Source organism: Rhinatrema bivittatum, chromosome 9 (assembly GCF_901001135.1).
Source record: "Rhinatrema bivittatum chromosome 9, aRhiBiv1.1, whole genome shotgun sequence".
Lineage (NCBI taxonomy): Eukaryota > Metazoa > Chordata > Amphibia > Gymnophiona > Rhinatrematidae > Rhinatrema > Rhinatrema bivittatum.
The window spans coordinates 199,479,895-199,503,147 of NC_042623.1; the positions used below are offsets into that span (position 1 = coordinate 199,479,895).

The 23,253-nt window shown below is 44.1% G+C and overlaps 1 protein-coding gene across 5 annotated transcripts in view; it reads right to left on the reverse strand.

Moving 5' to 3' along the window:
- Positions 1–1,208: 1,208 nt before the first annotated feature.
- The window catches only part of ATR (ATR serine/threonine kinase), a 368,882-nt gene continuing 346,837 nt past the window's right edge, over positions 1,209–23,253 (reverse strand). For all 5 annotated transcript variants that reach the window (XM_029617054.1, XM_029617056.1, XM_029617057.1 and 2 more), the window contains 4 exons: positions 21,577–21,730; positions 19,790–19,941; positions 19,372–19,474; positions 1,209–2,926 (listed from right to left, as the gene is read on the reverse strand). In XM_029617054.1, coding sequence (XP_029472914.1) covers positions 2,753–2,926; positions 19,372–19,474; positions 19,790–19,941; positions 21,577–21,730 — 583 coding nt within the window. In that variant the 3' untranslated portion in view covers positions 1,209–2,752. The remainder of the gene's footprint in view (positions 2,927–19,371; positions 19,475–19,789; positions 19,942–21,576; positions 21,731–23,253) is intronic.

Sequence of the window (23,253 nt, forward strand, 5' to 3'; positions counted from 1 at the left end):
TAACCATAGATCTGGAAGAGGGAGGAAGCCACCAGCTGAGGGCCCAGTTTGACAGGATTGGGTGAAGCTGAGGACTGAGCCTGAAGAAAGGCTTTTAAACCCTGAAAAAACTCCACCCAAGAAAAGGCAGCTGGATCCACGTCAAACCCAGAAGAAACTGGAGCAGGGCCCACTGAACTGCCATCGCCAGCGGAGGAGCCAGTCAAGGGAGTACCAAGGTCTTGTGTCCCTCCAGACACAGCCACACCAGACCATCATCAGGATGGGAGGATCCAGGCTTAGCAAAATCCGAGGAAGACAACTCTTCCTGAACATCCGAACAGCACTGCTACATGTTAGAAGACAGGTCAGGCTGAAAAGCCCAAATATGACAGGCAACACAGAGAGAAAGGTAGTTAGGTTTCTTGTTCACCAGCACCTTCAGTGCACAGGTGACTGTGAAGATGCATCCAAATGGCTTGTGCTTAAAAAATTTTATGTACACAAAAATTAGGTGCCGCTTACTTCTGAGGCGCAAAACACACTCCCAACTTGTGCGCCAAAGCTGAATGCACCACTGCGCTTAAAACGTTATGCGCGCAGAAGGAGAACCCAAACCTGAGCACACCGCACACACTGATGTCCTATAGAGGGCAGTAAAGCATGCACAAAGCTCGCGAAAACACAGCAGCGGCCTACCACGCGACGCACAGGCAAAAGGCCTAACTGCAGGGCCCAGCCCATCGGGGCCGCTCAACCCTTCAGGGAGCGGGAACGAACATCAGAACAGTGTGCCGAGCACGGAGACCGGAGGAAGTCCTACAAACCCCTCTGACTCTGAAGGTAAAAATTATTTTTTAAACCTTACTGGCTGAGTACAGAGATGGTCTCTGGCTGCGAGGGGAGAGGGCATCTGCTGTTACTGCCACGTTCAGCCTCCTGCACCTGCTTCCTTTAAGCTGTACATTCAGCTACTGGAACAAGGCACACATCTGAGGGACCACAGAAATCACCTCAGGAATTCTCAACTGAGGGAGGGACTATCTGGTATCACCGCAGAAGAGCAGGACTTTTCTTTTTTAATTTAAAATTCTCCTTCCAAAATCTGAATCACTTCCCATAGGGAGATGCACATCCACCATCTACTGGAGATGGACAATACTGGCAAGGCTGAGGTCACTGCAGGAGTATATATACTCTGACGTCAGCTTGCTCCTCCATCTGCTGCAGGGGAGCATAACCCAGTAGTCCATCTGTCTACATGCTAGGAAAATATATATACATACACACAGGACAATAAGTACGCAGTAGCAGCAACTTGCCTGGGCATTCAAGGATATACTAGGGCAAGTTAACATGCTTTACACTAGCTACCAATTAAGGCACAAGCACAATTTAAGATTATTGTCATAACCTTTTGGGCTCTATGGTGACTTAGGTCCAGATTTATTGCATGACAAATTAAGCTAGTACATTCCAAGGTGTCAGTTTAGTGTCGAGGTAGGTGGCTTTACTGTTCACTCTTTTAAAGAAATGAGACAATTTACAGCCATGGGCTTTTTCAATTGCTGCACCAATCTTATGGAGATTGCTGCCAATTGAGACTGCATCAGAATGTAATTATCTTGCATTCCATAAGGTGGTCAGGACTTGGCTTTTTACTTAATGATCAGTTGTGACTGTCTGGTAATATATACTGGGACAGATTTCCTTTTTTGGTTGTTTACATGTAAGGTTTTGGAACTCTCTTTTTTATGTTTTGATTTTAACTGATTTGGGTTGCTGTTTTTGTTTTGAATGTTTTGTGTTTGTTTTTTTAATGAGAGAATAAAATGCATGCATCACCGTACATTGCTTCAGGATAGTTCATTTGAACTGGGGAAGTGATTAATAAGAAATTTTAAATATTTAAAAAGGATATTAAATTGTAAATATATTAGTAGTATTCACAACCCAATATGAGGTGGGGGTTTTTTTTTTTTTTTTTTACTATTCTAGTGATTATGCATTCATTTGAAGATGAAATAGCTGGATGCAGTGGAACAATCAGGGTTTCCGGTTAACCTGTTTCCCAGCAGGATTGGTAGGGAAGAGCACTGCATTGTAGAACCACAGAAGATTTGCTCCTAGGTTTAAACCTGCTTGGTGTCTGGCTGTACTGCTCTTGCCTACCATAGGCCAGTTCCAACAAGAGATAAGGCATGCTTGAGTCCGGCCAACAGTTTCGCAGAGCAAAAAAGAGGCAAAAAGATGCTGCATCTTGGGCAAGTCACTTCATCCTCTATTGCCTCATATACACATTTAGATTGTGAGCTTTTGGGGACAGGGAAATACCTGAGTGTTATCTGCTTTGAACTGGCTGAAATCGGAATACAAATACAATAAACATCAAAACAAGGGATTGGAATGTAATGTCCCTTCATCCAAAATCAAACTACAGAATTGTGAATGATTCTAAATACTGTCTCAATAATTACTGTCCCTCAAAGTTTTAGGCTCTGGCAGCTCATCTTTCCCAGGTATATTTGTGAAGATGCAACTTCAAATATAATGTTCATAAGTTTAAACATAAGTGCTCCTTTTGTTTTTTGTAAAAATCTGAAATCTGATCCCCCAGGTTAATTTGGCTCATCTCAGAGGTGAAAGCTTTACAATCCAGACAATGAAAAAGTGAGAATAGGCTGCAAAAGGGTACTGTTTAATATAAACAAATCATTTCTTGTGTCAGTGGTTGTATCTTACTTAATATATTATTTGTACAAAATCCACAGCTTTACATATATGGTGCCCAGCCCAGATACATCTGGCACAGCAAGTTCTCATTTGTTGCTTCCTGAATGAGGTAGTGAACGTGTCCTTCAATGGAGAGAGGTAATCCTTTTATTCGATTCCTGTTCTTAATTACGCCCTGCAGTCGCTGTTCTATGTCAAGGACATGTGTCTTGGCCTAGAGTAAAGGAATAAGAATCCAGTTTAAGGTTAGCATATCTGCAGTCTTCCCTAAATTCACAGCCAAATTCTGTTTAACAAAGCAGCAGTGCCTTCTAAGGTTCAAGTCTAAAAAAAGTTGTTAACATTTTCTTTATTTGATGGTGTACCTTATGAATGGGAGTGGGTGGGATGGGAAGGTTCGCTTTATTCAGCAGGGTCTAGCAGGCTGTGATGACAATTAGTAGCTCAATCTGTTTGGTAGTTTACTGGTACAGTACACACTAGCAGTCCTAGCAGAAATGCAGGTGCTCACACAGCTGGATCTGTCTGGCAGGCCACATGCTCATGATGACCAGGTCAGTGCAGTGGATTGGTGGTAGTGAAGGGCTGTCTGAAAAGGCCATGGAAACAGAGGAATCTGGATGTTTGAGTAACTGTGCGCTATGTGGTGCTGTTTGGACTATTTTGGGACCTTGTGGTACTACTGGGTGTAAACTAAAAAGGGGATCCTGCATGCTCAGCTACCCAGAAGGGTACAGTACAATGGAAGACTCTGACAAACAACGCTCTGGATAAGGCATACCTTACAAGTGGTCAGCTGGCAACTGGCAGTGTGGACAGGAATAAGTGGGTAGACTGGATAAACCAGTTTGTCTTTTTCTGCCATCTACTAGGTTACTATGATTGTGTTGCGTTGGATTTATATGAATTTTTGTATATCACATTTCAGGGAAAGTGATTTGTTTAAAGGTTATTAATAAAGCATTAAAAAACAAAACCCTTTTTTCTCACAATTCATTATTTCATATATTTATTTTCTCTGAATTTAAGAGTCACTTAGAGAGAACCATAACTGCCTGAAATCTTAGCAGGAAAACTGTTTCTGCAATAGTTCTGGCTACTGTTCAGTCAATAAGGACTCTCCTCACATAATGTAAGATATGTAAATCTGAGGCATATACTTGTGGCCATATTTAAGAGATAATCAGTTCTGAAAATATGTGCCTATTTGTGGAAAACCTGGGAGTTAAACCAGATTATTCAGCTAGAAGATACTGGGGCTTTATATTTGAGCCTTATGTTACCAAGGTTGCAAAGCACATTTCTGTCAGATAAGGCCGTATTTTTGACCAAGCTCACCTCAGAACAAGCTTGGCATTAAACCAACTAAGATTACTGTAATTCCTTGTGGGTGGGACTGACCAAGAAGATGACAAAGGTTGCAATGGGTACAGAATTTTGAGGCCAGAACCATCTTTGGTCTTCCTCATAAAGCAAATATGAGCTTGCTATTGAGTGATTTACACTAGCTCTCTACTGAAGCTCACTGTTAATTTATAAATTGCTGTCCTTATAAGGCCTTGAAGAGAATTACACAATAACAAAGTAATAACGGCAGATAAAAAATAAATGGTCTATCCAGTCTGCCCAACAATTGCTTATAGTAGTAACAGCCGCTCTGTGCAGGTTACCTACATGAGTTCTGTTAAGGGTAGTAACTGCCGCTCTGTGCAGGTTACCCGCATGAGTTCTGTTAAGGGTAGGAACTGCCGCTCAGTGCAGGTTACCCGCATGAGTTCTGTTAAGGGTAGGAACTGCCGCTCAGTGCAGGTTACCCGCATGAGTTCTGTTAAGGTTAGGAACTGCCGCTCAGTGCAGGTTACCCGCATGAGTTCTGTTAAGGGTAGGAACTGCTGCTCAGTGCAGGTTACCCTCATGTGTTCTGTTAAGGGTAGGAACTGCCGCTCAGTGCAGGTTACCCCCATGTGTTCTGTTAAGGGTTGTAACTGCCGCTCAGTGCAGGTTACCCGCATGAGTTTTGTTAAGGGTAGGAACTTCTGCTCAGTGCAGGTTATCCCCATGCCTTATGTTAAGGGTAGTAACTGCTGCTCAGTGCAGGTTACCCGCATGTGTTCTGTTAAGGGTTGTAACTGCCGCTCAGTGCAGATTACCCCCATGAGTTCTGTTAAGGGTAGGAACTGCTGCTCTGTGCAGGTTACCCCCATGAGTTCTGTTAAGAGTAGTAACTGCTGCTCAGTGCAGGTTACCCGCATGTGTTCTGTTAAGGGTAGTAACTGCCGCTCCGTGCAGGTTGCACCCATGCAGAAATGCTTGATGTACCAGCCCATGCTGATGTACAGAGTTAAGTAGCTAATTGGCAATCATCTTTGCACTCAATTCTTGACACCCTAGCTCCAAAGAAACTATCATTTTTCTCATAAGAACCAAACTCCTTGGTATTCTCTCATGTTAAGATGTTTAAAAAAAAGAAAGATAAGGTGTGCAGAATGTGTCTGGAGGAAAACGACGGCCATTAAAATTTGGACCTTTATCAGTCTAAACTGACTGCCTATAGAATTGCCATCGATTATGCTAAGAAAAATATTTCACATAAAATCCTAGTTTCCATTTCTCGCCCTTATGAATTGTTCCGAGTAGTTCACTCTTGTCTGAGCCCTCAAGTTTCTGTGAAGACCTAGCACTATTTTTACATCAAAAAACAATGCAGCTGACAGGAAGTTTTTCTAGTAATTCCACTGAACTTGTATTGCTATCTCCACTGGATCCTGGTTGGAGTGATTTTTCCCTTCTTCCCACAGCAGAAATCTGTTCTATTCTGGCCTCACTGAAGGGATAATCTATGCCCATTTAATACATGTTTGACTGCTCTACTTAAGGTACCAAGATCAGATCTAGGGGACAGCAGAGTTGCTTACCTGTAACAGGTGTTCTCAGAGGACAGCAGGATGTTAGTCCTCATACATGGGTGACATAATCGGATACAGCCCAGTCCAGAACTTTGATCGCACAAATTCTAGAACTTTCTAAAACTGATGCATGGGCATCAGTAGTTATCACCCTGCCCCCTAGGCAGAGTCCCTCAGTCCATGATATAGCTCATAATGAAGACACCAACTCTCAGGGGCGGCGGGCAGGTTTCGTGAGGACTAACATCCTGCTGTCCTTGGAGAACACCTGTTACAAGTAAGCAACTCTGCTTTCTCCGAGGACAAGCAGGATGGTAATGCTCACATATGGGTGATTCCCAAGCTATAGGCTGTCTGTGCAGGACAAAGCAGGAAACAGCACAGTGTTGAAAGTACCACCTCACTCCCTTTTGACTGTGAGGCAGCCAACCTATAAAAGGGTCTAGGCAGGAAAAGAGTTGGGTTCTACAAAGAGAAAACCATAGAAACGACTGAGACACAAAACCCTGATGCCTAGCAGAGGCGCCTAAGGCAGGGGAGTGATGCGAATTCCAGCAAGAAACATACTCCACATCACAGAAAAACATTACAAGCAGGATTTTGGATCAGTAAACCCTGACAATGACAGTAGGTCTAGAACCTCCTGGATACAGAATTGCTTACCTGTAACAGGTGTTCTTACAGGACAGCAGGATGTTAGTCCTCACATATGGGTGACATCATCAAGATGGAGCCCAATCACGGAACACTTTTGTCAAAGTTTCTAGAACTTTGACTGGCACCTACTGGGCATGCCCAGCATGGCACTAACCACGCCCATCAATGTGAACAGTCCCCCTCTATGTACAGCAGTACCCTGGTCTGATCACTCTTTGATTGAGACCAAACTATCGCTCCCTCAAAGCTCCTTGTCCACGCCCAGGCAGCCCATTTCCCTTAAATTTCGCAAATCCTGCGATATAGAAACTATTTCATTAGCATGCTCAGACTTAGACAAACAAATTGATCTATCATCACCAGACAATGCATTATCCTCCTGGGTTAACTGCACACGCAGCATTGCCAATGTGCACTGCCCCCTGATAACAAAAACTATCAACCCATACAGAAAGAATAGGAAACCCTGGTACACTCCTTTCCTTAGAAATCTCAAAATCCAACTCAGAGCCACGGAAAGATCATGGCGCAAACTCCAATCCCCCGCAACCAAAACTCTCTACTATCAACGTATGCATGATTATAGAAACTCTATCCAACACTCCAAACAGGAATACTACGCCAATAAAATAAATGGTCTGCAATACAACCCCAAGGCTCTTTTCACTATGGTTGCTAACCTTACTTCTCCCATACACACGCAACAATCAGCTATATCCTCCACAAACCGCTGTAATGAATTAGCGCAATTTTTTAAAAACAAAGTATCTTCCATCACAGCACAATTTTCACACAACAACCTCAATATCTCTCTTCCCATCATCAACTCGCCTAGCTCCCTTTCTTCTTTTGAGTCCTCATCCTCCCTCGAAGTAGAGAACATACTTAAGAAAATGAAACCTTCCTCTCACCCCTCTGAAACTATCCCCTCTAAACTCCTACTTTCTATACACAATGTGATCGCTAAACCCCTTTCAAATATTCTTAACTGTTCTCTAGAGCATGGCATTGTCCCCAATCCTCTGAAACAAGCCATAGTGAAACCACTCCTCAAAAAAGCCAACCTTGACCCCACCACCCTCTCTAATTACAGACCTGTGTCCAACCTACCCCTACTAGCTAAAGTTCTTGAAAAGCTAGTTAACACACGCCTATCTGATCACCTTGAACAAAATAACATCTTCCCTCCAACCCAATATGGTTTCAGGAAGCACTTAAGTACTGAAACATTGCTCCTCTCCTACACGATACCCTTATCAAAGGAACCGACTCAGGATCATCCTACCTTATCGCATTATTTATTTATTTATTTAACTTTTTTTTTTATACCGACCTTCATAGTAATAACCATATCGGATCGGTTTACATAGAACAAGGGTATAACTGAGGCAATAAATAAAATAGTAATTAACAAGAGAAGAATAAGGCAAAGTTACATTTAACAAGGAATAAAAACTTGGGAAGCTTAAAGCTGGAAGAAAGGAAGGCAGAAGGAATTATAACATAATACAAAAGGAATTTAAGTTAGAGCATAATATGCTTTAATCTGTGATTGCATTACTTGATATCTCAGCTGCGTTTGATACAGTTAATCACGAAGTCCTACTCAACATACTCAAAAATATTGGGGTCACTGGCAAGGCCATTGATTGGATCCAATCATATCTCCAAAATCGTTCTTTCACTGTCACTCTGAACAATAATGAATCTGACCCCATCAGTCTCCCCCAAGGTGTTCCCCAAGGTTCCTCACTCTCATCTACCTTGTTTAACATTTACATGCTTCCCCTTACTACGCTCCTCACTAATCTACACATCAAGCATTTTATTTATGCTGATGATGTACAAATCATTTTCCCCTTCTCGGACACCATCCAAACTGCTCTACACAGCTGGGAATCCTGTCTTTCCTCTATCAACCAGCTCCTAAAGGACATGCACCTAGCTCTTAACTCTAACAAAACTGAGCTTTTAGTCATATCGAATAAGCAGCCACTCCCAGACATCCCTCCTGCCTACTCTGCTACTAACTTCCCATCACACACTCGCAACCTAGGAGTTATTATTGATAATCACCTCTCTTTCAAACCATTCATCAAATCCATCATAAAGGATTGCTACTTTAAACTGCAAACAATAAAGAAGCTCAGACCCCTGCTACATTTCAAGGATTTCCGAACAGTCCTTCAAGCTATTATCTTTTCGAAGATTGACTATTGCAATGCGCTCTTACTTGGCATTCCCGCAATACACACTAGACCACTCCAACTCCTACAAAATGCCGCCGCTCGGATATTGTCAAACACAAAGAAAAGAGATCACATCACCCCCATACTTATGGAACTACACTGGCTCCCTATACAGTCACGAATTCTTTATAAAACTCTCTCGATCATACACAAAAGTCTATTAAACTCCAACCTCAACTGGCTCAACCCCCCCCCTCTTACCCCGTACCTCCAAGAGACCTACCCGCCCAGCACTCCAAGGAACACTCCAAGCCCAATCTATTAAATCCTTTAAGCTCTCCTCCACTATTAACAGAGCCTTTTCTCTTGCCGGCCCCACGATATGGAACTCTCTGCCCCATGATATTCGCATTGAGACCTATACCCCCGCGTTCAAAAAGAAACTTAAAACCTGGCTCTTCCAGCAAGCTTACTCCACCACACCCCCTATTACATAAATCCCCCCTCCGAATGTTACTCTGATATCCTGATATGAACGCCTTTATGCCTGTCGATTTGGTACTGTGCACTAATTTTTTGTACATAGTTTTGATGTAAATAGTTTTGATGTAAGGGCTCCTCCCAAAGTTTAATTATATGTTACCTAGTTCAATATATTATCTGTTTTATGTAAGGGCCTTGCCCAATGGTTTTGTGTTCACTGTAAACCGATGCGATGTGCGAACGGTCATCGGTATAAAAGAAACGTTAAATAAATAAATAAATAAAAATAACCCTGCATCCAGCAGGGGTCCCCCTTCAGTCTCGTGTATAGCAAGAAGTACGTGCGAAAAATAAAATAAATCACAAGCGAACCCAACTCCGCGGGGTGGCGGGTGGGTTTCGTGAGGACTAACATCCTGCTGTCCTGTGAGAACACCTGTTTCAGGTAAGCAACTCTGCTTTCTCACAGGACAAACAGGATGGTAGTCCTCACATGTGGGTGAGTAGCGAGCTGAGGATGCCAGAGCAAGCACCAAATGCACCCAAAGACGTGCAACAGGCACAACAACAGGGGTGGATTTGGGTAGTAGGGCATCCTGAAAACCCTAAACGGGTCGCTGGTAGGATGTTGGGTAGTTAAGCTGAGAATAAGTTGCGTAGAACAGACTGGCCAAAAATGGAAACTTGTCTGTCAGCCTTATCTAAGCAATAATGGGCTGCGAAGGTATGGAGAGAGCTCCAGGTCACAGTCTTACAAATATCAATAAGTGGCACCAAACGAAGGTGTGCCACTGAGGTTGCCACGGCCCTAACAGAGTGTGCTTTCACACGGTCTTGTAGTGGAATGCCTGCTTGCTGGTAGCAAAAGGAGATACAGTCTGCCATCCAGGAGGAAAGGGTCTGTTTTCCCACTGGATTTCCCAATTTGATGTTATCGAAAGAAACAAATAATTGAGCGGACTTCCTGTGGGCTGACGTGCGCTCCAGAAAAAAGGCTGGGCACGTTTGCAGTCCAGGGAATGTAGAGCCTTTTCCCCTGGGTTGGAATGGGGCCTTGGAAAGAAAGTAGGTAAGATGATGGATTGATTAAGATGAAATTCCGACACTACCTTTTGTAAAAACTTAGGGTGTGTATGGAGGAATACTCTGTCATGTAGAATTTTAGTGTAAGGTGGGTAGGTGACTAATGCCTGTAACTCACTAACTCTGCGAGCGGATGTTATAGCAAGAAGAAAAATTACTTTCCAGGTGAGACAGGAGTGGAGAGGCTCAAACGGAGGTTTCATGAGCCGCCCTAAGACCACGTTAAGGTCCCAAGCGGGGGCCGGAGGGCGCAATGGAGGTTTCAGGTGGAGCAAACCTCTCATGAAGCGTGTGACTAAGGGCTGTGTCGAAATAGGGACATCTCCTACTCCGTTGTGGAAAGCGGCTACCACACTGACATGCACTCTTATAAAAGACGTTTTGAGGGCCTGATTCTGACAGATGCCAGAGATAGTCTAGAAACTTCGCAGTGGAGCAAGTGAAGGGGGTCTATGGACATGGACGTGCACCAGACCGTAAACCTTTTCCATTTAGAACGATAAGAGTGTCTCGTGGAAGGCTTTCGTGAAGCTACCAGGACTCGGGATACAGACTCCGAAAGATTAAGGGGTTGGAGTATTAACCTTTCAACATCCAGGCCGTCAGGGACAGGGCCTGGAGGTTGGGGTGGCGCAGGCACCCGTCGTTCTGAGTTATCAGAAGCGGTTCCTCCCCTAGAGGGATGCGCCAGCGAAATGATAGGTCCAGGAGGATTGGGAACCAAACTTGGCGTGGCCAGTGAGGGGCTATCAGAATCATTAAGCCCTTGTCCCTTCGTAACTTCACGAGAGCCACTCATATTGAAGAAAGTGGAGGGTACGCGTAAAGGAGACCGCTGGACCACGAGAGGGCAAAAGCGTCCCTCAGCTGTGAGTGGCGGCTGCAAGTGAGGGAGCAGTAGTTCTCTACTTTGCGGTTGTGGATGGATGCAAAGCGGTCTATTTGTGGATACCCCCAACATTGGAAAATGGTGTCCACTACCGTGGGGTTGAGAGATCATTTGTGCGGATGGAAGGTTCGACTCAACTTGTCTTCTAGAACATTGTCCACGCCCACCAAGTAGGTCGCTCTGAGGTACATCGAGTGGGAAAGAGGCCCATGCCCATATCTATGCAGCTTCCTGACACATAATGTAGGAGCCCATTCGCCCTTGTTTGTTGATGTACCACATCGCCACCTGGTTGTCGGTCTGAATCAGGATGGCCCTGTTTGAGAGGCAATCCTGAAAGACTCTGAGGGCATATCTGATTGCCTGAAGCTCCAGGAAGTTTATCTGATGTTTGGCTTCCTCTGGAGACCAGGTTCCCTGAGTCTGGAGGCCGTCGACATAAGCACCCCAACCTAGGTGGGAGGTGTCCGTTGTCAGGATAATTTGAGGTTCTGGAATTTGAAAGGGGAGGCCTTGAAGAAGATTGGAGAGGATCATCCACCAGGCCAGCAACATGCGGAGCTGCTTGGTAACGTGGACAATGCAGGACACTGAATGATAAGCTTGAACCCACTGGGTCTTCAGAGTCCATTGCATGACTCTCATGGCGAGGCGTGCCATTGGAGTGACATGTACAGAGGATGCCATGTGACCCAGCAAAATGAGGAAATGATGAGCTGTCATGTAATCTCGATCCTGGAGGCATTGCACTAGGGACATGAGAGTACGAGCTCGATCCTGAGGGAGGAATGCTTTCACCTGCACGGTGTCCAGGTCGGCTCCTATGAAGGATAAGGTTTGAGATGGAACTAGGCTAGATTTGGGATAGTTGATCAGAAACCCGAGAGACAGCAACATATGGAGAGTTAAACGCAAGAAGGCTAGTGCGTCCTTTTCAGTTGGAGCCCTTATCAGCCAATCGTCGAGATAAGGGTAGACATGGACGCCCTGATACCTCAGGTAGGCCGTGACCACTACAAGGCACTTGGTAAAGACTCGATGTGTGGATGCTAGGCCGAAGGGCAGTAGCCGGTACTGGAAGTGCTGGGGGCCAAATAGGAATTGAAGGAATTTGCGCTGAGACGGAGTGATTGAGATGTGTGTCTACGCGTCCTGAAGATCCAGAGAGCAAAGCCAATCTCCTCTTTGCAGAAGAGGAAGTAGAGTGCCCAAGGTTACCATCCTGAACTTTTCCTTCTGAAGATACTTGTTTAAGGCTCGGAGATCCAGGATTGGACGAATGCCTCCTGACTTTTTTGGAATGAGGAAATACCTGGAATAGAACCCCTGCCCCTGCTGGGAAAGGGGCACAGACTCGCACAGGATTTCAGGAGGGTTGAAACATCAAAAGAGAGAAGTGGTTGGATGATCCCCACGTCAGCTGAGGTGGGGAGTCTGCTTGTACAGACAGGAAATTGAGGTGGTAACCTTGAGTCAGTACAGCAAGTACCCACTGATCTGAAGCGATAGTGTGCCATAGGTTGGTGAAGTGGCACAACTGCCCGCTGATGGGTACAGACGGCAGAGGAGGTTGGCTTATGCTCTCCAGCGAGGAGTCAAAATCCAGCAGCTGGGCCCGGTGGAGGAGCTGGCTGAGTTTTCTGAGGCCTGGATTCTCTGGCCTGACCTTTCTGGTAAGGTCTGGAGGGGCGACCTCGAGTAGCAGGAGGATAATATCTCCGTGGCTTGAAGGACAGCCGCTTACAGTCTCTTTGGAATGACTTTTTAGAGGTGGACGGGAAATCAGCAGGCACTGACGAAAGCTGGCGTAGCGTCTAGTGGTGGTCTTTGAGCTGTGCTACAGTCTCCTGGATTTTGTCCTCGAGATTATCTCCAGCGCAGGGCAAGGTCAGCCAACCGGTCCTGTACCTCTGGTCTAAAATCAGAGGACTTCAGCCAGGCCCATCTTCATGCACTAATCCCTGCTGCAGACACCCTAGAAGCAGTGTCAAAAATGTCATAGGCAGCGCGGACCTCATGCTTGCCAACATCTAGACCCTTCTGAGCCAGGGTATTGAGCTGATCCTGAAGCCAGTCAGGTAAAGACTCAGAAAATTCCTGGATCTTTTTAAATAGGTCTCTGTTATACTGGGTCATGTATAACTGGTAGGAGGCAATGCGAGAAATAAGCATGGAGCCATGGAAAATACGATGGCCAAATGCATCCAGGGACCTCTGTTTTTTCCCTGGAGGCATAGAAGAATGAGGCTTAGAATGTCGTGCCTTTTTCTGGGCTGATTCTACAACCACAGAATGGTGATCCAGCTGTGGTTTTTGGAAACCAGGGGCTGTCTGTACCAGGTAGGTGGCATCTGTTTTTCTATTCACTGGTGGTACAGATCCTGGATGCTCCCAATTCCTCTTCAAAAAGTCCAGGAGGATTTCATGAACGGGTATGGACATGATTTCCTTGGGTGCATCTACGAATTGGAGCACTGCTAGCATCTTGTATCTGGAGTCCTTTTCCGTCTGAAGTTGGAATGGTATAGCTTCAGACATTTCCTTTATAAAATTAATAAAGGACAGGTCCTCTGGAGGAGATAGTCTTCTCTCCTCAGGGGGAGATGGCTCTGAAGGTAGATCATCAGAATCCTGGGAAGAATCCAAGGATCGTAAGGCTGATCACCTGCTCCCATAGGATCTCCAGAGAGAAGTAATGGTGCTATTCCTGAAGGATCAGGTCTAGGCACCTACAGCATCGGAGGAGGCACCGACGGTGGCACTGCCGGCATCGATGGAGGCACCAATTGAGGACGATATGGTATCAGTGACATTGATGGGTGAGTCGGTGGCAAGATCCCAGACGGTCCGGGCATAGGTTCCGGCCTCGGTGCTTCCTCGTCGTCCGATGATAAAGGAATCGGGGTAGAAGATGTCGGATATACCGGTATCCTCAGTTCCACCGGTGGAAGTGCACCGATCAACACATCCAGCCTGCCGAGTAGTGGTGTGAGAACCGTGGGAATCGGGTCGGTGACTGGAGCTGGCATCTGTGTCGACGGAGGCTGGAAACCCTGCAGTGCCTTTCCAATGGCCTCTTGGATCATCGGATCCAATTCCTCGCGGAAGCCTGGGGCATGGGACCCCAGCTCTGGAGTAGGAGGCAGCACTGGCGTAGCCGGAGGGTCCACCGGTGAAAGTGGAGTCGCGGCTTCCTGCACCAATGAAGGTTTGGAACGCCTCGGTGATCCAGTTGCAGAGAAGGATGGGGCCTTCTCTGGACGGTATTTCTTTGTTGGTGGCTCTGTTGACGCCAATGCCAAGGGCTTGCCTGGATCAGCGGACTGAGCCTTCCAATGACTGTGTGGACGCTTTTCACGATGTTCTCCTTGGTCCTTCTCTGGAGCTGAAGAGGAAGAAGTCAATGCCTTCGGAGTAGCTGGTGCTGGGTGGATAGCACCGGTGTCTCGCTGCTGGCGAGAGATCGATGGCACTGGCTCAGACGATGTCGAAGCACTCGATGGAGTCGGTGGCTTTGCCTGAAAAAGAAACTCCATCTTCTTTGAGCGGGTCTTACGGCCCTTCGGTGTCATTTGGGCACATTTGGTGCAAGTTAAGACATCGTGGTCCGACCCCAAACACAACACACAGACCCTATACGGGTCTGTGATAGACCTTGTCCGAGGACAATCGGGGCACCGACGAAAACCTGACGTCATGGCTTCGACAAAAATTTAGCCGCAGTGCGGTCGATGGCTGGTAGGCCCTTAAGGGAAAACTCGACGGGAATCAACCGCAAATGAGGGTAGCCTTACCTTACAATCGCGGACTACGGAATCAATAGGGGGACCCCTATGGGGTAGAATTTTTTGAAATTTCAGAAATAAGTTCCGTGAGGAAAATTCCTGTCAGGAATCTCTAGAGAGCTCCTTAATCTGCGTAGCTACTACTGCACGGAAAAAAAAAAGAGACTGAAGGGGGACCCCTGCTGGATGCAGAGTTAGTGCCATGCTGGACATGCCCAGTAGGTGCCAGTCAAAGTTCTAGAAACTTTGACAAAAGTGTTCCGTGATTTGGCACCCATATGTGAGGACTACTATCCTGCTTGTCCTGTGAGAAACATTTTTTTTTTTAGTATGTCTTCATTACAGGAGGCAAGATTGGCACATAGCCAAAAGAAAGTATTTTTTTGCCATTGCTCCTCTGCTCTGGAATAACTGACAGATATAGTTGGTGGTCAGAGAGATGATATTCATGAAAACTCCTGAAGGCTGCTGTTTCAGGAGGAAATTGGCACACACTGAATATTTTAACTGTGGTTTGTGATGCCTATGGTTTGTCCAATCTGTTTTGATTATGGGGCAGATTTTAAGATCTACTAAGGTTTTTTGTTTATGGTATTTTGTGTTGCTGTAATGATTCATGTGTTATGTTGGTATGTTTCTTTGAATGTTGCATTGTCATTATTTGTGTGCTTATTAATGATTGTGGGGCGGATTTTAAAAGCCCTGCTCGCGTAAATCCGCCTGGATTTACGCGAGCAGGGCCTTGCGCGCCGGCGCGCCTATTCTCCATAGGCCTGCCGGCGCACGCAGAGCCTCGGGACTCGCGTAAGTCCCGGGGTTTTTTGTCGGGGGCGGGGCCGATCGACGTGGCGTTTTGGGGGCGGAACGCAGCGTTTCGGGGGCGGGCCCGGGGGCGTGGTTTCGGCCCAGGGCGGTCCGGGGGAGTGTCCGCGCCCTCCGGAACCGCCCCCGGGTTGCGTCTCGGCGCGCTAGCGGCCCGCTGGCGCGCGGGGATTTACTTCTCCCTCCGGGAGGCGTAAATCCCCGGACAAAGGTAGGGGGGGGGGGGTTTAGATAGGGCCGGGGGGGTGGGTTAGATAGAGGAAGGGAGGGGAAGGTGAGGGGAGGGCGAAAGGTGGTTCCCTCCGAGGCCGCTCCGATTTCGGAGCGGCCTTGGAGGGAATGGAGGCAGGCTGCGCGGCTTGGCGCACGCCGGCTGCACAAAATCGGCAGCCTTGCGCGCGCCGATCCTGGATTTTAGCGGCTACGTGCGTATCTACTAAAATCCAGCGTACTTTTGTTTGCGACTGGTGCGCCAACAAAAGTACGCGAACGCGCATTTTTTTTTTTTTTATTTATGCAATTTTCAGATATATTTACATTCATATATCAAAAGAAATACAGAGATACACATATATATTACTTAATATAGAAACTCCCTAAGGATGAAGACAGTATTATATTTTAAACTTAAATCTCTTAATCAATATAGGAAATCTGGGAGCAAGATGTACATTCATGAAACATAGAGCTCATATAACACATACTTCTAAATATTAAAGGCATAAACCTTCACAGAGTTGCTTAACCCCCCATTTTCTCTTTTGGAGCCTCGCACCTCATTTTTTACCATCTAAGAACCCTCTGAGTTGTTCTGGTTCATAGAAAATATATTTATTTTGCTGATATCTCAATGAACATTTGCATGGATATCTCAATACTACAGTAGCACCATGGCTTATTGCCTCCGGTCTCATAAGCAGAAACTTTTTTCTACGTTCCTGCGTGGAGTGTACTATATCTGGATATATCCACAATGGATAACCATAATATTTTTCCATTCTATTTCTAAAGAAAAACTTTAAAAGAAGATTCCTATCTTGCTCAAATGCAAATGTTACTAATAATATACCTCTATTTTTTATTTCAGAATTTAACGATAGTTCAATTAACTCTGAGGTATTCAAAGATTGCTGGGTCTGATGTTGTGGATCCTCTGGTGCCCCCGTAGCTGCCTCCAATTTCTTTGAAACATAGAAAGCTCTGGATATAACAGGCAATATTTCTTTCGGGATCTTTAAAATCTCCAACATGTATTCTTTAAACATCTCTGCTGGATTTAATCTTTTCACAACCGGAAAATTCACTATCCGCAGATTTAAATAGCGGAGTGAGTTTTCAATGTTCTCAAATTTTCTTTCCGAATTAATCCCAGCCTTTACCAAAGTTCCTTGTACTTTCTCCAAATTGGAAACTTTTTCCTCAATTTTCTTTATATTTCCCTGCTGTATATTCAAGACCTTTTCTGTATTCAAACCTCTTTTATTGGATTCCAAAAATGCCTGTGTTAAGGTCGAGGAGATTTCGCTCAGCCCAGGGGCTCCTGCTGCGCCACCATTGCCGGGAGGTCGGATCAGTAAGGAGGGAGAGGAAACAACGCGAGAGCCGCCGGAGGAGTTGAGTGAGCGGCCCCCCCCCTGGACAATCCGACGGAGACGGCGAGGAAACGGCGAGCAGTGGAGTTGAGGGAGCAATGGAGGCGATGGCGACCTCAACACCAATTCCCCATAGAGCTTTACCGGCACGGGACACCGCTGGAGATGCAGCACTTCAAGAACTGGTAAAATTACAAATTAAACTGGTATTTTCTCTGCAAAAGCCACCTGTGGTTACGATGGACACATTGTGGAAAGCAATGGTGTCAATTGAATCTGCAGTAACTACCTTAACACAGGCATTTTTGAACGCGCATTTTTTGTAAATCTACCCCTCTGTGTTGTCTTTTTTTATGATTCTATGTTGCCATATATGGCTTTTACTGAAAAGGTGACTGATGAATTTGTTTAAATTAAATTAAATTAAATTTGTTTAATTGTTAAAATTAAATTAAGAATATCATCATTTATGTCACGCCTTTCCAGCCAAGGAATTCAAAGCATGTTATTTATTTATGTATTTATTTAAAGGCTTTTCTCTACCTATGTTCATGTAATAGTACATATCGCGTTGGTTTACAGAGAACTAAAGTTAGAAATTACATCGAACATAAGGGATACATATAACCAGGCGTGCCTAATAAGCATTATAGATAAATCAAAAAACGTATTACATCTAACGTAGTAAAAGCATGAGAGATACATATAACAAGGTGAACATAATAGGAATAATAGAGTTATACAAACAAAAATTTTTTTTTTTGTATTACATCTAACGTATTAAACACAATTGTATGAAAAATGTGAGAAAATAAGTGTATGCCTGAAGACAGACGAATAAAAGGACAAAAGCTCCAGTGATTTTTCTAGCCCTGGATCATGGTCCGGGAGTAGACTATCACGGGATAAGGTTAAGAATGAGAGAAGAGCGGCCAGAACAAAGCTGAGGTGATGGGGTTATTGAAGTCTTTAAGTGAAGGCTTTTATGTTACAAATAGAATGGTTGACAGAACAATATGATAATTCTAGTGTAGGATGCATGTTTTGGTATGGTAGCTTACAATGGTTAAAATAGCAAAGTTAAATAATATTGGTCAAGTAATTTAATAGTGTGCAAAGACGCTGTCAAGTATAAGTAGTGAAATGCAATCTAAGTCTAGTGTAGTAATGCTGTCTGCAGGGCTATATACAGATTTTTTTTTAGAAGGACTTTTGTTATTGGTTGGCACTGAACAAGTATATGGCAATATTCTCCTGTAGCCCTGTGCTAACATATGGCAGAAACTGCCAGGGAAATGGGTCTCATCCTACAGTTCTTACAAAAGGTCTAAATTCCACATGGCCACCACCTACGTCCATTAACAAAAGAATAACCTGCATCAAAGTAGCTCAGAAAATTAGAAAAGGCTAATAAAAGATATACACAGGCCAAATGCCAAAGTCCATAAATCTAGGAAATAAAAAGTCATAAATAGATCATTAATAGCCACGAGTGAAAGAATTAAACTAGAGCTGCTATCAGCCTGCCATAAGAAAAAAAAAAAGACTTCAAGTTGTATAGTGTAGGTAGCAGTTATGAATCCATTGGTAATCACATGGTATGTATATATATATATATATATATATATATATATAAATTAGATGCTGTAGGAGGCGACTTATACCATAGCGTGTTAACTCATGCACTTCTGCTTGAGAGCACTGAACACAGTTCTGCCCACTTGAAACAGGTGCAAACTATCAGTAATCTGCTAAATATCTATAGCAGCACTCACCTGAAAGTACAAATCAGAGATTCAAGCAACAGTGATTTTTTTTTAATGGAGGAGAAGTCCATTAACTGCTATTAATCAAGCTGACTTAGGGGATGGCCTCTGCTATTACTGGCATCAGTAGCATTGGATCTTCTTGGTGATTGGGTAATTGCCAGGTTCTTGAGGCCTGGTTTGGCTTCTGTTGGAAACAGGATGCTGGGCTTGATGGACCCTTGGTCTGACCCTGCATGGCAATTTCTTATGCTCTTATTTTTATCTCCATTCACTAGAAAATACTCAATTTTTTAAATCAAACCACTATATTAAAAGTGATCTGTGAAATAAGCTGTATGAATTATTATAAACAGAAGATAAAATTGGTAGAAAATTAAAAAAATAACTGGACTAAAACCAAAATAAATTGACAATACTAATGCATATCTCCAAGCTTTTTGGTTTAGCAGGAAATATGTGGCTTCTGACCTTCCATCCAACTAACCTTTTCATTAACAACTTCCCCAGTTTCATTCGCCTGTACTTTGGTACCTTTCACTGGCTTACTCCATTCCACAAGGGGATCATGAAGAAAAGGTTTCAAGACACTAGAAAAACAAAAAACAAACGGCTTTATTGGATACTTTCTGCCTTTCAAATGAAATCACAGCCCACCCCTATCTGCAGACATCCAGGTTACATTTAAGGGATATGGGCATAGAAGTAATTTTCTGTGATCATTTATTTAAAATGTCTTAGCCTCTCAGAAGCAGAGCATTCAAAGAAAAATGCATACAAGTAAACCAAAACACTGCGATACAGGAGGTCGGAAAGGAGATTCGGATACAAAAAACACAAATATGTATGCAAAGGGAGTGTCTTGTGTTGCACTAATTTTCTTCGGTTACCCCCTTGGTTATTACCTCATAAGAGATTCTCTCTGATCTCGCATTAACCTCATGGTGACTTCGCAAGCTCTCCGAAACAGACCTTCTGTCCCCATGGGGCCCATTCCATTGACCATATTATGAGTAAGACGAAAAGGTACAATTTCTGGAACTTCAAAGGTTTCTCCCTTTAATAAAATCAAGGAAAAATCTTTAAAAAGAGAAAATATACAGTTGTATGCAAACGTTTAGGCACCGTATGTCAAACTGCATGTTTCAATGAATCTCTAGGTGAACAGAAGCTGACAGTTTTCAATTGGTTAAAATCAGCAAACAGCAATTTTGCATTAAAAATTGCAAAAAGATGTCATGTTTAGCTTTGTCAATTATAAAACAGGTTCCACAAAAACGCATCGTACCATAGTCACATCACTCCTAAGAAATTTATCAAAAAAGTGCCAGACCTATTGTGAGGCAAGAGACTCTACCGTCTCTTGCCTCACAATGGGCTGCAAACGGTGTCAGATATTGTGTTCCTTCTGGTAAATTTCTTAGGAATAATGAGACGATGGCATGATATGTTTTGTGGAACCTGTTTGATAATTTGCAAGGTGTATTGAAGGTTCTTGCTCAATATTTTGGTTGGGTAGTCCAATGTTTAACTTTGTACCATGCAGACGTAGTGTCCACTTACCTCTACAAGATGAGCGGGCTCATCTTGTAGAGGTAAGATTTTCTTTCTTCTTTGGTTTGGATTGCTAGTGTGTGTACAGTCCCAAACTACTAAGGAGACGGAGAAATACTGAAGAGCAGAGCTTCCTGCACGGGTATATGCAGTGCTGACGTCAGATTAAAATCTGACTCTGTCTCCAACTGCTATCAGGTGTACACTATACCCATTGGTCCTGAGTCCATCTGCTACTCGCAAGGAAATGAATATTTAACAAATATTTTTCACCCATAGTCTCCAGAAACCAAAACAAAGAGGAGAATAATTGAGATAGGGACAGCAAGCAGCCTGTAGGAGATATAGCCAACACTGTTAAAGATCCATGCCTCTGGTTAGAGCAGTGGGCTATGAACCAGGAGACCTTGGGCAAGTCACTTTACCCTCCATTGCCTCAGATACAAACAGATTGTAAGCCTTCTGGGGATAGGGAAATACCTACAGTACCTGAATATAATCTTCTTTGAAGTGTTGAAAAAAGTGCAAAAAGCGAAATATAAAAATCTAAATAAATACATAAAATAAATAAATAAATAAAATAAATAGATACAATAAATAAATAAAATAAAATAAATAAATAAAAAGCCTTGTTAACTGATCATATTTTATGAAACACCTGTTCATTACAGACTTGTCAGAATTCTGCCTCAGCTGCTTTATGCATTTTCATATTGGATTTTTTAATTACTTACCTATCCAAACCCGAGTTCAAGGCAAGTTAATTCAGGTACTGAAGGTATTTCCCTGTACCAGAGGGTTTACAATTTAAGGTCCTCATTTACTAAGCATTTTTCCCCCACAGATACAGAATGGGAGAAATGCTGTAGTAAACCAGGCCCTAAGTTTGTACCTGAGACAGCAGAGGCTTAAAGTGATTTGCCCAACATAAAAAGGAAAGGTGGGATTTGAACCCTGGCTTCCTAGTTTACAACCTGCTGCTCTAATCATTAGACTACTCCTCCACTTCACTAGAAGCCTTAATTCCCCCTTTCTGATAAAATCAGGTATACAAAAACAAACGAGCAACTCCATAAGATCAGGAGGCTTCTATCAAAGAATTCCCTTAGGTTTATTACAAGGAAGTTCTTCTGCCTACCTTATTGAAGAGGCAGTTGAAATCCACATGTACACATTCTCCAGTAAAAGAATCAAAGAGAATATTTTCTCCATGTCGGTCTCCAAGGCCTAAGATGTAACCAACCATTGACATTACAGCAGTGGACCGGCAGTAAGCAGATCTGCTATTGTACCTAAAACCAATGCAAAGAGACAAATGTCACTTTAAGCAAAGCTAGACTAGTAGTTTATGTATTTAAAAATGTATATACTAAATAACCTTATATACTTTACAATAAAAGTGGTTTACAGATTTAACATATATAATAAAATTCAATATAAAGCACAGTTGCTTACCTGTAAAGCAGAGTTGCTTACCTGTAACAGGTGTTCTCTCAGGACAGCAGGATGTTAGTCCTCACATGTGGGTGACATCATCAGGATGGAGCCCAATCACGGAACACTTTTGTCAAAGTTTCTAGAACTTTGACTGGCACACTGAGCATGCCCAGCATGCCACCAACCCTGCATCCAGCAGGGGTCCCCCTTCAGTCTCGTTTATAGCAAAAATACGAGTGAAAAATAAAATACTAAAACTTAAGCAAACCCAACTCCGCGGGGTGGCGGGCGGGTTTCGTGAGGACTACCATTCTGCTGTCCTGGGAGAACACCTGTTACAGGTAAGCAAGCAGGATGGTAGTCCTCACATGTGGGTGAATAGCAAACTACAGGATGCCCGAATAGAATGAACCAAAAACACCCAACGAAGTGCAACAGGCACAACAACTGGGGTGGTTTTGGGTAGGAGGGCAGTCTGAGTTTCTCTATGGGTCGCAGGAAGGAAGTTGGGTTATTAAACTGGAAGCAAATTACATAGGACAGACTTGCAGAAGATGGAATCCTGCCTGCCAGCCTTGTCGAGACAATAATGAGCCACAAAGGTGTGGAGGGAACTCCATGTGGCAGCTCGGCAGATGTCAGCAAGAGGTACAGAACTGAGGTGCGCCACTGACGTTGCCATGGCTCTTATTGAATGTGCTTTTACGCGTTCCTGTAGCGGAAGGCCTGCTTGTTGGTAGCAGAAGGAAATGCAGTCCGCCAGCCAGGTGGATAGGGTCTGCTTGCCAACCGGAACTCCCAATTTGGTTTTATCGAAGGAGACAAACAATTGGGTAGACTTCCTATGGATTGCAGTGCGGTCCAAATAGAAGGCAAGCGCACGTTTACAGAAACACTTTGGCCTGGACAATGTCTAGATCTGCTCCTATGAACAAGAGGGTGCGTGATGGAGACAGATTTGACTTGGGATAGTTTATTAGAAACCCCAAGGATTGTAGTAGGCTGATGGGGAAATGTAGGGAGTGGAGTAGTTCCTGTCGGGATGGACTTCTGAGGAGCCAATCGTCTAGATATGGAAAGGCGTGGATGTCGTTTTGTCGCAGGTGAGCTGCGACTACTGCCAGGCATTTCATGAATACACGGGGTGCTGATGCTAGGCCAAACGGCAGCACTTGGTATTGGAAATGATTGTGGCCTACTACAAACCCGAGGTATTTTCGATGAGACAGGTATATGGCAATGTGGGCATAAGCCTCCTGAAAATCTAGAGAGCAGAGCCAATCTCTCTGTTGTAGTAGAGGGAGCATGGTGCCCAAGGTTATCATTCTGAACTTTTCTTTGCGGAGGTGTTTGTTTAGGGCACGCAAGCCCAGAATAG